This window comes from Phodopus roborovskii, unplaced genomic scaffold, assembly GCF_943737965.1.
Source record: "Phodopus roborovskii unplaced genomic scaffold, PHOROB, whole genome shotgun sequence".
NCBI lineage: Eukaryota > Metazoa > Chordata > Mammalia > Rodentia > Cricetidae > Phodopus > Phodopus roborovskii.
Window position 1 is genome coordinate 14182673 of NW_026126611.1, and position 15207 is coordinate 14197879.

Below are 15207 nucleotides of genomic sequence, written 5' to 3' on the forward strand. Positions count from 1 at the left end.
ACTTTTGAACAATGTTGGAACTATTAACACTTCGTAGCTTTGCTCATAGAGCAAATGTGTGTTACACGGAGATGAACAGAGGTGGAAATGTAGTGAGATGTCTACCCTGCCTGCGCCTGTTGCATTGACCATGCCCAGTGTGGTCACGGGTATGGACGAGACAGGGAAGAATAGGTCTGGGGACCTGGACCCCAGCTCCATCTCTCTTGGTTCTGGTCAAGTAAGGGAGAGCATGCCTGTGCATTCCAGTCATTGGTTTCTCGTGTAAATCTTCTCCCAGAATAAAATACATAGCCCACATTATAACCTTGACCCGTGTATCATATCTGTGCAATGGCATGAAAGGTCATGGGTTCAAAGTGGCATTTTTGGATTTCACGCCAACAAGGGCACACTTGTGCCTGTTAATCTTGGTTGTCAACTGGACAGGAATTAAAATCATCTCAGAGGTAAACCTCTGGGTGTGGCTGGACGGGTGTTTACAAGTGAGGCTTAGCTGTGACAGGAAACTCAGCCTGACTGTGGCTGGCACCATCCTATGGGTACTGGTCTTAGAGTAGAAAACGTGAAATGAACAAAATACAACCATTCTTCCCTCTGCTTACTGGTGCTGAACAAGATATGGCCACACATTGCATATTGCTACTGTCTCAGCCTGGGCCACTCACAGTCAGGCTCCTTGCCATGATGGACTGTATGTCCTCTTAAATATGAACCAAAATAAGCCCCTCTTCTCCAAAGTTGTTTTTATCTGCTATTCTGCCAAAGCAAAGTGACAAGTAGCCAATACAATGCAGGAAGTGTTTGTTTTGCTTTGTTGGAGATACATATCACACACAAAACTGCATGGTACGTAAGAAAGAATGTTTTTTCTGTGTCTCTACTTGGATTCACTCTATGATGCTTCCAAAATCTTCATTTATAGATTTTATAGTTTCAATAGCCCGTTCTTTTCTCCATTACTTATATTTTAATTACCATGAGAATCTCCAGCTCCATCCATTTTCCTGACACTGCCATAATCCCGTTCTTTAGAGACAAGTGCAATTCTGTTATGTATGAATACCATGTTTCCACTCATCTGTTGATGGACCTGTAGGCAGGCTCCATAATTTAACAATCGTGAGCTATAGCGATAAATACAGGTGTGCAATGCATCTTTTTAAACTTTTCAGTTCCAATCTGTGACAAGGAAGCAGAGCTCCCATCTCGAGTAAGGCGTGGCTGTACCAACAGCACTGTCATGAGATGCGGAGCACAGAGGACCGTGGCCTGGGCTTGCTCCTTGGTGCGCAACATTTAAAGAACTCACTTTATGATCCATATAAACACAGACCTTTTATTCGGGTTTCTTTTCTTTTTCTTTTTTTTTTTTTTTTTTCCCCTTCCGGTACTTTTGCAATTCTGTTTTTTCCTATTTTAATTCTTTTCTAATAGGACAAATGTGACAAATAATAATTAATTGGTGGCTGAGGGTTTCCTAATGCAAAGGTTGGTGTGCATACATGAACATCTCGCTAAATTCATCACAGTCACCTATTGTCCATGTATGTAGAAATGAGAACGTCCGAGCCAACAAGAAATCAAATAACTCCTTCCCAAAGGTTACACAGTGAGGGGCTTCCAGGGTCAAGTCAACATCTGTTCTGCCCCCTGGACTACATCCAACTTATTATCTGTTTCTGAATCAACTCTAAGGGTGTATTCCTCCTAGATCTCACAGGAAGACTAGGAATGGTAAATAAATAAATGATAAGTAAGAGCATCTCCCCTGGGCAAAAAAAGCCCTGAGCCTTTTCTCACAGGGGGACAGCGCAAAGCTGAACCAGGAGGATAGGTTAAAAATGGGGAAGAGGACACCATGTTTACAAACTGGAACATGTAAACAGACCAGTAACATCAGAAATTCCTGCAAACTGAATCAAAACTGATTTCTGGACCTCAATCCACAGTTTTCTGATTCAATTTGAGATTCTCACTCTTTAGATCCTTTAGTAAAGACAACTAATAATAACTAGAATAGAAAGTCTTTAAAAAAAAAAACTCTTCCTTTGGAAATTAAAAAGATACAGAATTTTCAAAGAAACACTTTAAAAGATTGTTATAGACATATTGGATATATAGATTGAGTACAGCTTTTGAGTCATAAAATTGAGACAATTAGATTGTGAGAATCATCTTATTCTTATCTCTTTCATATGAGTACCGGTGTTATAATAAAACTGAGAACCTTTTTAAAGTAGCAAGTTGCATTCATAATGTCAAACATTATGAAATTTAACTTCTGAATGTATGACTTTTAGTTAACACATGCAGGATAGATTATATTTTATATTTTAATTATTTCCATTCATCACCTTTTCCACATTTTTCACACTACCAAATAAACATTACTGTTTCCAAGGATGAACAGAATACATTAATTAAGTTTGGGATGAAAAATAATTTACTTTCCAAGATGTAGAAATCAACTGCTAAAACCAGAAGAGTCATTTATCTAAACTATGCATTCTATTAAATTATGAAAGCATAAAACTTAAGACAAGGTAGAGTAGTCTAAAGTAGGGCTTCAAAGTTCACTATACAGCTTCCAATGCTATTTGTATCACCTATAACTATGAACATGGCAAAGAAGGAATCTTACCCAGATCTAGTCGTTTTGAACTCCACCTTGAGGATAGGCTTGCATGGCTCGGGTTTCTTCCCATCCTTTAACTGTTTTCCTAAAATATATTTTCTTGTATTAAATTCTATAGTATTCTAAGCTCTTACACTGATAATTTATAGAGTAAAAATGAAATGTAATGAAATCCCCCTTTAGACAAAATAACTCTTAATTTTTTATACATGCACTATTTATGCTGGGCCGGTGATAACCACCACCAAAACTAATCAAAACTAACAATGCACAAAAATTTAAAAGTAAAATGTTTAAAATAACTTCAAAATCATTAGGCTAAAAATCAAAAACAAGAAGTTAAAGTATGAGAAAAGGAAGAACTAAAATTTATTCTATCAGAATGAGTGGTTGTTGTCCTAAAAATCATGTACCATAAATATACTATATTTAAAATAAACAGCATCTTGTTTTGTACACTAGACATATTTTTACATTACAATATGCTGAAGTGGACTTGAGTCTGCTGTAGAACTCAATTTAGTGTCGGGAGGTTACTGCTACCAGTGGCAAGCTAAGCAATGAGTGGAAGAGATAACAAAACTCGTGAAAGCAATTCACTTCCTGTAAAATTTACTCATATATACCATATTTTATAGAAATAAAACTAGTACAGTGTACATTTCGACTGCTGTACTGTGTAAGGAAAGCGATTCTATATCTTCACATGTAGCACAAGAAAATAATGCGCTTTTCTTACATACTTTGAAAAAAATGTAAATCAAATGTTCGATAAAGTTCAGTTAGGGGCTTTTCTGCCAAAAGGCTCTAAACACTGTAGAAATGGATCTGTGTTGCATTCTTGTGATGTAACAAACACAGCAGGAAGATGACTATGCTTTGCTGAGTTCCCCGGGATCAACAAACCCTGGATGACCTCCAGCAATCCCACACCATTCTGAAGTGTAGAAAATGACCTGCCTTGATGTATCACACACACGTCAACAATCTTGTGACAATCTTAAGATGACAAGAGGTTAAAGTTTCATACAGTTAACATGATCTGCCATTTGGACAAATGAAGAAATGCTCAGAAGATATTACAATATTCATTCCATGACACAGTCATAATATTCTTCACCCATTAAAACAAAAATAAGCTCCCCCCAGACCACACAATAGTCCATGACAATTTGGGCAGTCTTTAGAATTGAGGCGTCCTTACCGTGAGGAGTGATGGTCTGTACAGGTTTAGTAGGGGACCTCACATTCCATATGGTCAAAGTACCATCAGAATGACTGCAAATAAATTGTTTTCCTTCATGATGCCAAGCCACCGAGTGAATAGCCTACAGAAGGGTGAAGAATTCTATTATCAAACTAGTGATAAATGATTTTAACAAATTTTTACAGTTTCCAAGACAGTCAATATATTAGCTATATTTAACTTAGTCCTCTTACAATACAAATAAGACATTTTATATTGAAACTGTTTAATTCCTCCTGATCATTGTATTTTTTAAGTGTGTATTAGGAACTTATGACAATGACATATGCACTATTTACTGACAAGTTCAGGAAAGGAGTGTTCTTAGAATTTATCAGAATGAACTACCAAGTTACTACCCACACATCAACTACAAACAATGCCTGATGGAAGAAAATAGCTACTCTGATATATTAGAATTTGTTTTAATGAGCTAAACAAACAATCTATCCTAAAATTCAAAATATATATTTAGGACTAATATCGATGAAAACTCCTCAGTATGAACATGAAAGCATATTTTCAATACCTCAGAATAATTATGGGGGTGACCTTTAATCTGAGAGGACCACCCTCTTTCCTTTCTAATTGTTTATTCTTTGTGTGTGCCTAGTGCATACACAGAGGCCAGATGAGGACACTGGGTCCTCTGCAAGCCGGAGTTACAGATAGCTGTGAGGCACAATGTGGGTGCTGGGAATCAAACCTGGGTCCTCTGCAGGGCACCCAGTTCTCTTAACCATCCCTCCGGGCCCCGAGGAGAGCCTTAACTGCTGTGCCAGCTCTTCAGACCCACGAGAAGATCCTTTTTGACTGGAATATTATACTTCTAATCTACTATCCACAATGTATTTCATGTGACTGACATATTTGGCCTCCAATTTTTCCCCTAGATGATGATTTTTCTCTATAAAATCTTAGTTTTACAAAATCCACCCCTGGGGTTTGCTCGGAACTTCTTGTTTCCCAGTCATGGCGATGCACTTTTCATTCTCAATGGTTAAGTGACTTGAAAAGGTGTCCTGTGGGACTATCAGCATTGCACAGTACAGCAAGGAGGCATTCAACCAAAACGCAAGAAGAAGTTCTACTATACATACACAGTCAAAACTTGCAATCAATTCAATGTCTGCTTATTTCTGTTCTTTGTGTGCTTATAAATGTAAGCTGAAATTAACAGAGAATGTAATAGTTCGGGTGAAAGCATTTATATCATGATGAGCACAGAGTGTAAATGCCAACATTTAACACATTTCTGAATCAAAGTGTTTCTACCGAAATTGGAAAAAAAGTAGTTAGGTAAACTGCTCCAAAAGTATCTGCAAGTCATGATAAAACCTCAATTTTAAAATAAGCTTTGCCTTTATAATGAAATTATTTACACAGAATGTGATTAGTATTGATAAGCTAACCAAAGTGATTTAAAATATTTTTAAAGATTTATTTATTTATTTGTGTGTGTGTGTATGTATGTATGTATGTATGTATGTATGTATGTATGTATTACAAATACATTGTTCTGCCTACATGCCAGAAGAGGGCACCAGACTGAATTATAGGTGGTTGTGAGCCACCGTGTGATTTCTGAGAATTGCACTCAGGACCTCTGGAAGACCAGTCGGTGCTCTTAACCTCTAAGCCATTTCTCCAGGCCCCTAAATATATATTTTTTAATAAGAGAAAACACATGTACTGCTTGTGCTATGACTGCTGAGCAGTGCCGGCCAAGGAGAAATATTAGAGGCATCAATAGTCCTTGAAAGGACCAGACTGTTCTGTAGAAGGAGCATGTGGGGATCTTCTGCAGCTGACATGAGCTGTGGATGTAATGACATCATTTCTCAGAGAACTCCAGGACTCACAGGTTCACTGTTGAATGATACCGACAATACACTGTGTGCTCTAACTCCCCAGGAAGGAAGGTGAAGTGAATGTATTACTAAGAGAAGAAAATCTGTGTTTTAATGCAATCAGAAAAAAGCATCAACTAGAAGCCACACCTGAAAATTCAATTCTTAGAGAAGCTGCTGTGCGTTATGGCAATGACAATATCCGCAATGAGAATAAGCATTGCTGTTACCTCGTCATATGTGTATCTGTAGTCAGCCTTCTTTGACTTGAGGTCCCATAAGACAACTGTTCCAGATTCAAAGCCAATCAAAAGCTGGGGAAAGGAAAGGTCACCTTACTGAGGAATGAGTTATTTACTCTATAAAATACAGCTAATCATTGTTTACCTCCTTCACTCAAAAAACTTTACTATAAATAAACACCTGCACTAGAAGTTACTAATTACACAGATGACAAATAAAAACAAGGCAAGGTGGATTTACATACTTTTGATGATTAGCACCTCAAAATACAACTGGTACTAAAGAGAGCAGACTCTTAGAAGTCACGAGTCTACATCCTAATACATTCCTAAAAATTACTAGTAAAATTATGAATTTGTATGTGTTTGAGATATTACATACTTTCAAGGATCTATATATCACCAAGGAATTTCACCCACTGTATGTGCTGATTAATTTCAAATACTAATCCCATATTCTGTCATGAAATTCAAACTCACAGTTCCAATAACCATATCATTTCCTAATGTTAAACCAGAAGTATGTTGAAGACCATGTACAGCCCCCTGGAGCCTGCTGGCTCTCTAGATTGTGTCCTGATGACCAGAGCTAATCAGCTGTCTGTCAAAGACTTGGCAGTCATCATTAATGCTAGCCCAACCTCCAAAAAGAAAAACCATTAACTAAGTTTAATATGATGTTGTGCATCTTTCTAATTGATATCCCTCCATCTCTGGTACCTCCCTCCTGGAAAAGTATACAAAGATCTCTTTTCCAATCCATTTCACATTGTAGCTGGAGGACCGGTTATGATGTCCAAGCTGAATGGGAAATGTATGTATGCTTCTATTTAAAATTTGTCAGTCACACCATTTTTTTTTTCATGATAAAATCAAAACTCAATATTTATCACTGTTTGATTTGTACTTGCTCCTCCAAAATCACCCCTCATACCTGTCATGCCCAACACACTCCATTTCCTGATTTTGGAGTTTGTTTCTCCATGCATTCTTACATGTAAGCATTTGTACACGCTGCCTTCCTGTCTTGGGGGGGGGTGGGGCATAGATGGAATCCTCTGATTAGTCTCCTTATCCTTCAGAGGTGCTCTTAGCAACTGCTTCTTGGGGGGAAGACTTCCTGGAACAACCAAATGTTATGCCAACGCCCTTCCAGTGTGCTCTAGTAATTCTCCATCCTTTTACAGTCTGAAGGGTTGCTTTTTAATGCGGCATTTTCATTTGAATTCTCTTGCAGACTGTAATACGGGTTAACTGGGATAGCCCTAAAACTCTCCTGCACACTATCATAACTTTAACATCTGTCATGGAGCCTGCTATGCTCACTATACCTTTAACATCTGTCATGGAGCCTGCTATGCTCACTATCATACCTTTAACATCTGTCATGGAGCCTGCTATGCTCCCTATCATACCTTTAACATCTGTATACCTTTAACATCTGTCATGGAGCCTGCTATGCTCCCTATCATACCTTTAACATCTGTATACCTTTAACATCTGTCATGGAGCCTGCTATGCTCTTGATCTTGTCTCATAAATTGTTGCCCTAGACCCCTGTTCCGGTGTGAGAGTTGTTAACCCTGTCATTTTGCTAAGATCTCAAAACAATGACGAGACATGTATGCCTTTGGGCATGGCTGTGCCTTTGGGCATGGCTGTGAGGGGTTATTAAGACTTTGTTAACTGAAGTAGGATGAATCATCCTAAGTGTAGACAGCGCCCTCTATGGGCTGGGCTCCTAGACTGGAAGAGGAGAAAGTGAGCTACACACTAGCTATGAGAGGTGAAACAGATTCTCCTGGAAAGACTTTGCAACAGTTTCATTTCCCTCCACGTTTCTTGGATACATGATAGGGCACTGTCCTATAGAGAAAGAACGGCCATTCAAAAATAAAGCAAAGAAAAATTTACAAACTGATAAAACTATGTTAACAGCTCAAGACCTGGGTCAAGAGATCTGGGTGTGAACACACCACTTCAGAGACCTGTAACTTTAAGGGATTAGCTTTGGCTGTTCACATTTTTAATAATCTAAGAAGCTGACAGCAAACTTGTCGCCTCTTTCAGTCAGCCACAACATCCAAAGGAAGTCAGAGTATGGCCAACAGGTTAGGGTTGAATGATCACAAGCTTCTCAGATCTTCTCTACAGAAGCAAGACAAGGGAAATGGGAACCTAAGTTACGTAAGCTCTTGGGAAATCTCCACTAAATTTATTCCTACTTAGGAAGCTTCGTTTTGCAGTGAGTTAATGCAGAGGGTCCTAAGTGCTCAAAGTGCCGAGAGTGATTATTTAGTGTTTAGCCCTAAAAGGGACATCTGTGTCACGCCCTTTGCCATCACACACATACCCCCAAGAAATTGGGGGACATCATGGAAGAGGGCACACAAAGAACATGAAAGCCAGGGGAAAGAAAAGAATCTATAGACATGACATAGCTATTGCACTCGAAAACTCCTAGACGCCGAGGTCACCGGAACTAGATCTAGCTTGCCAACACTGTAGCAGGGATGCTAAAGGGGAGACTAAGCTCCATCCTAGCTGAGGAACCACAGACAGTCAGTGTGCTGAAGACAGGGAAGCATTTTCCTTGCGGGGTACAGGCGCTGGTAAGCTGTCAGTGCTACAGTAAACAAAACACACCATGTCCAGAGAAAGCCACTCAATGAAACCCAACGGCAACTAAAGAACTAAATAAAAATAAGGAACCCTAACAATAGGATGGGGACTGATTGGGGAGAAAAAGGGGTCCAAAGAGAGAAGGAGGGGAGAACAGGGAGTAATGTGATCAAGATGTATAATATACATGTACGAGAGTTTCACACATGAATATTAAAATTAAAATACATTTAAGAATAATTGTTCCTACCAGAAGGTTATATAATTTAGAAAGACATAAATAATTCTGGGAATCACTCACTAATGTACTAATTGGTCTCTTATAAGCGAACATGGTGGCCAACACTTGCAATCTCAGTACTTGGGGAGCCTTTGAGACAAAAGGATTGTGAGATCCAGTGCAGTCCTAGGACAATCTGCACATTTAAAAGTCACAACAGCATGGATTAATTAATAAATGTTTGTTTAGAAAAAAATTCTACCTTCCCCTCATCCATGGGATTATCACTTATATGAACGACAGGGCCTGGGTGAGATTTAGATGACCTGAAAAAACAAAAAGGATTTTTACTCAAAAGTTTGTTTTCATCACAATAAAGAACATTACTTTACAAAGACAATAGTTAAGTTGCCAAGCAAAGAGAAAATGGCAAAAATCATATGGCTGTAAGTTAAAAAACTTTATAATTGCATTTTCTATATAGGAAAGATCTTCCATGTCGTCAAACATTTATTTTAGCATAGCAAATCTCTTTTCATTGTGAAGTTAATATTTTAAAACAAAGCATCATTTAGTACTAGGCACCAGCTTTTTATTTATATATTTATTTATTTGAAACCCCCCAGAAATTAATGGTACCTATAGCAAATACTAGAGAAAGAGAGAGCATATAGGTAAAAATATAACTGAAGGGATGCCCAAGCATTTGGAAAAAGTATACCCCTGTTCATGGATGCTGGAGGCTGGGACACTGCACCACTTCAGAACTGTGAATACTTAGACCACGTCTACCCTCTAGAGGTCATGACCAATCAAAGAACAAACTGAAAACCCACACTTCTGAAGGATAGCAACACCCTCGCCACAGAAAGGAAAACACTACTATAGTTAAACCAAAATGTCTGACATAGGTCACAGATTTTTTTTTCCTCTCTCAAAAGAGTAAAACTGGGGCTGGAGAGATGGCTTAGAGGTTAAGAGCACTGTCTGCTCTTCCAGAGGTCCTGAGATCAATTCCCAGCAACCACAAGATGGCTCACAACCATCTGTAATGAGATCTGGTGCCCTCTTCTGGTGTGCAGATATATATGGAGGCAGAATATTGTACACATAATAAATAAAATCTTCAAAAAAGAAAAAAAAGAGTAAAACTGTGGAAAGACTTTAAAAAGAGTCTTGCCAATAGCTTTGTTCTAATATTTAAAACTTTAAATTAAAACTTACAAAAAGAGTTGACACAAAAAAATCTTTCAGGAAGTGAAAATTAAGACTAGAACTTCTTGGCACCACAGTTCAATCTGGTTTTCATCAATCTTGGTGATAACACTAATTCTAATCAACATTTACATTGCATGACTATTAGAAGATATAAAAAAAATAATTAGAAGGTTAAAGAAAAAAGACGAATAAGAAGATAAAAGAAAAAATGAATAACTATTGCATCGTAACTATTTAATGTAACAGTTTATACACAGTTGAAAATATGTTATACATTTATAAATAAATGTGAATATAAAAATTTTAATTTGTCAATTGTCATGAAAATAGGATAATACTCATAAAACAACCCAGAGACATTTATATAATATCAGGAATGCCTGACGTATCAATTCCACAAGGATCCACCAACATAAAGCTGTAAGATACTGATACTCAATGCTTTCAGACATGGAGCGGATGCGCAGACTTACAGTTCAATGGCTTTATTCCACATGATGACATAGCCTGAGAGTGTGAAGGACTCCACATTGACAATATGTATATTACCCCGCTCAGTGCCCACATAGAGCCACTTACTCTGGAAAGGCAGATGGCAAAATGTAACCCTGCAAGAGAAAATAGACAGAAATGAAATTAGAAGATTAACTGATACATTTCCCTAACTGCACTGGATGGTTAGTGATGAGGGAATTCATGTAGTCATTATATATAATAGTTATGTATATAATTTTAAAAGGCAAATGTAAAAGAATTATATTCATAATTAGTAGAGGGAAAACCGACAATGAAAAAATCAGATTGAGCTATCCACAGAGATTAATATTTAATCATGCTAATTTATCTTATATGTCAAACATATTGCCTTACAGAAAACACTAAGGCATGATCAAGAAACAATGATTTTGAAGTAATAATATGTTTCAAACCTGGCTACATTATCCACTGTGTACCCATGAGTACAATACAGATCTAACTTTTAAGCCACACACACACACACACACACACACACACATACAAACCACATGCCCCTATTTATGCACTTACACAAACTTTCTATATTAAAGTTGGTTTTTGTTTCTCCTTCTCCAAAATTTGATATTCCTATTAAGTTTTATAAATAACTGTAAATGTGTTTTCTCACCTTCCTAACATATTTCCAAAATTAGCAAGATGAAAAGATTTGAGGTTGGGAAAGAGTTCAGGTTCTTTTTTTCTTTTTCTAACTTTAAATATATATATAATATATGTATATGTATGTATATATATATAGTGTGTCTCTGTGTGTGTCTGAGTGTCTCTGTGTGTGTGTGTCTGTCTGTGTGTGTGCCTGAGTGTCTGTGTGTGTGTGTGGGTGTGTGTGTCTGTGTGTGTGTGAGTGCGTGTGTGTGTCTGTGTGTGTGTCTGAGTGTCTGTGTGTGTGTGTGAGTGCATGTGTCTGAGTGTCTCTGTGTGTGTGAGTGCGTGTGTGTGTGAGTGCGTGTGTGTGGTGTTCTTGTAGATATGTCTGTACCACAGTACACATGTGCAGTTTTGGTCATAACTTTCTAGAACCAGTTCTCTACTCTATGGCAGGGCCCTTGTACCCACTGAACCATCTCTCTTGCTTTGTCTTTTTTTCAGTCAGTGTCTCACACATGTAGTCCAGGCTACCCTGTCACTTAACACATACATGTCTCTTTACACATGGACTTCTGGACTCATGCCTGGGTTTCAGTCCATCTGTTCTCTCTTGGAAAATACTGTTGCTAATTTCTAGCAGTTTTAGGAGGAGGGCACAGGGGTTCCTAGTAAAACAAGTACCAACACCTATTTCTTTTCCAAAATTATACTATATTGGGTATTCTAGATTTTTCTTTTGTTACGTAAGTTTTAGAGTAGGAATAACCTTTTTAAGCTTTAGTGCATGGAAGTTCCTGTCCCACCGGATCCCACAGCCCTTTAGTCACAAAGAAACACAAAGAGGCTTATATTAATTATAAACTGTTTGGCCTATTGCTTAGGCTTATTACTATCTAGCTGTTACAGCTTAAATTAACCCATAATTCTAAACGATGTTTAGCCACGTGGTTTGGTACCTTTTCTCATCTTGCTTCCTCTGTGTCTGACTCCATCTCTGCCTTCCTCTTTCCAGAATCCTCCTAGTCTGCTAGCCCTGCCTACATTTCCAGCCTGGCTACTGACCAATCAGCACTTTATTAAACTAATACAAGTGACAAATCTTTACAGTGAAGAAGAACATTATCCCACATCAAGCTTCTGATTGCAACTCTACTCAATTTACAGCTGCATCTGGGCTACTTTTGTGAGCACTGGAGTGAGACTATCACAATTAAAGGCAACCACTCCTTTTCTCCCTGATGTATTGATAGGAAACAGTTCAGCAGTGAGGGGTAGGGCTCCCTGGGCTCCTCTCCTATCCATGCCTGGCTGTTAATGTCTTGTTTTTAAATTTGACTAATTGTGCAAGAATTAGGTAGCTCTTTCATGTTAGCTTATTTTAGCTCCAAGTTTTCTTCAGCTGCACCTGGCCACAACTTTCCCTCCAAGGCTCTGTTTTCACTATCATTTCCCCAGCAATTGCTTCAAAGGACACCTTGGTGTCATTCACTGAATCAGACTCAGCTCACTGCCTTCAAGTGTCCCTTTTTATTCACATCGATTATTCTTAACTTCAGTTGGGGAAACCCAGAAATGAGAACCACCAGCACTAAGATATCAAACCTAAGATAACTGGAGACAAGTAGTGCATGAGCTGCTTATTTTAGACACCTAAACAAACCAAAGTCTAACAAACCATCTCAATAAAAATAAGGGAAAACAAAACAAAACAAAACAAAACAAAACAAAACACAGTAAGCATAAATGGGCACACGAGCTCCCAATACAGTGGGTACAAGCCTCTGATCTTCATGGCATAGATGCTGAATCATAAAACTGAATCAAGAAAACCTCCAAAACGGAGAATTAGAGAAGGTAGTATGTGTCTGTCGCTGTGTAGCCACGGCCTCCGTCACTCTGTCCTGCCTTCTAGTCCAAGCTAGGAGTGTTTTTACCGACACTTTTCTCACTAATAATTAAATAAATAAATACCACCAAGTCTCCTTCCACTGAACACAAATCCCACTGTCTTCCAAGGGTGACCCCCTAGGCTCTCGCTATGACACAAAGACGAGATTTCAAACTTCACACAGGCCTTCAGTCTGGCTGAGAGCGCTGGGTTACCTTTTACTTCTCAAAGGAACCTCTTATAAAAAAAAAAAAAAAAACAAACAAACAAACAACGTGGGGAAATTCTGAGACACTCTGCGTAGCCAGCATCTTCTGCTTTTCTCTGGGCTACATTTTTCAAAAGTATTCTCTCCTTCGCCACCTCCAGTGAAGTGAGAATTCGACTCAAGTTCTGGCTCCTTTTACTTGTTTCCTTCAATTTTGCACTCTCCACTTGCATTTTATCATAAAGAAGCAAGAAAAAAAAATACGAAGTCACACCTTCAACACCGTCCTGGGAGATACCAACTAAAAATACACGCTAACCACGTATTCACGGAGGAGACAGTTTTCTGTGGCTTTCTGGCCATGCAAGGAGGACGCGCTTTCCCCGGGGTCCCAGGGACATGTTTCTCAGTCTGTTCTGAGTTCCACTGACAACGAGCAGACAGGTGTGGAAGAGTACTGCAAATAGCCTTTTGTGGGCAACTGTAGGCTTTTCTCTTGCGCTCCTCAAAATGTAAGCCCTGTCCACCCCACCCACTGTCGCATTAAAAAACCACCACGTATGTTCAGCTAGACAACAAAGACACGTACAGCACAGGACGATCTACTAGCGATGTCACCGTGGTCCTAAATTTCATTCAGACTCGTTCTACCACGCTGCCGTGAAAGGCTTTTCTCTAGACATAGTATGGCTGCTACCACCTGGAAATTAGTGATTACCCAAAGCGGAGCGAGACTCACAGATGTGGCCTATTATAATCCTCCCCTCCCTCTGGCCTCTCCCTACCCTGGGCATGATTCAGGCTCAGCTGCAAGTGTGTGTTTTGGGGTGGTGCTAGAGAAGATAAGAGGGAGGGGTAAACTCTAGGCAAGATTCCATCCATGCAACTTCTGGAAGCTGGTCACCCATCCAAGGATGGGACTTTTCCATGATAAAGCTGTTTTTGTATCACCCACATTCTGGAAACCCTTCACCCAAGCCCTCCAAACTCACTTGGTCAGTAAGCCTTACTTGGAAGGAATCATTATTCTGCTCTGTCAATGGTACCAACTGAGTAGATGTCTGTTTCCCACAAGGAAAACACCAACTTGCAAAATGAAACCATAGGACAATTCATTTCTCAGAGCACAGCCCCCTTGCTAAGCGACGCCACATTAAGTTCTAAAACCTGTAGCAGTTTTTACTGCTGTGTAACAAGTCACTGTAAACTCAGTGGATTCAAACTCACTCACTGTTTCAGTTTCTATTGGACAGATGTCTGGGCCCTGCCTCTGGAACCTCTGCTTGAAATGCCGGTTATGGGCAGCTGAGCCGCATCCTAAATACCTTCCCCAAAACTGTGAAACAATGTTCTTCAGGCTCAACGGGGTTGCTAGAAAAACTCAACTTCTGCAGTTGCAAGACAGTCTACTAGCTCTCCCTCACCTTTCAATGTGGCTCACTCCATCTGCAAGGCCAACATGGACCAAGGTCCTTCTACTGAATCCATCTTAGACTAAGCTTGTGTTTCGGGAGGACTCCTCACCTGATTAAGTCAGGCCCAGTGGGAAAATCTCCCCATTTGAAAGGGAACTAAACTGGGAATTTAGTCACACCTTACTTAGATAAGTGTTGCTGAACTAACAAAGGATCAGGCGGATGCTTAGGTCCCATGCTAGCACCTGCCTCTCTCTCCCCACACTCCGGAGTGGAACCCACTTGGAGCACAGGGATATAACAACCAACCACAGCTTTTCCAGAGTGGTGGGAACACGGTGCTCTTACCAGCAGGTCACGAGAAATTCAGTTTCCTTGCGCTTTCTGAAAGCAGCTGTGGTTTCAGTTAGTATTTTCCTGATGGCAGAGTTTTCTTTAACAATAAGTGAAAAGGACCACACAATTATTTCATTACATGTTTTCAATCCCCAAATCTGAAGCGCTACTCTTACTGTTCATCCCTCCTGCCAGCCACATG

At 39.2% G+C, this 15207-nt stretch overlaps 1 protein-coding gene across 4 annotated transcripts in view; it reads right to left on the bottom strand.

The window, feature by feature from the left end:
• The window catches only part of Stxbp5 (syntaxin binding protein 5), a 104262-nt gene that overhangs the window by 53709 nt on the left and 35346 nt on the right, over nt 1-15207 (bottom strand). For all 4 annotated transcript variants that reach the window (XM_051206118.1, XM_051206116.1, XM_051206115.1 and 1 more), the window contains exons 5-9: nt 10510-10644; nt 9081-9144; nt 5965-6048; nt 3843-3966; nt 2645-2723 (exon numbers count right to left, since the gene is read on the bottom strand). In XM_051206118.1, coding sequence (XP_051062075.1) covers nt 2645-2723; nt 3843-3966; nt 5965-6048; nt 9081-9144; nt 10510-10644 — 486 coding nt within the window. The remainder of the gene's footprint in view (nt 1-2644; nt 2724-3842; nt 3967-5964; nt 6049-9080; nt 9145-10509; nt 10645-15207) is intronic.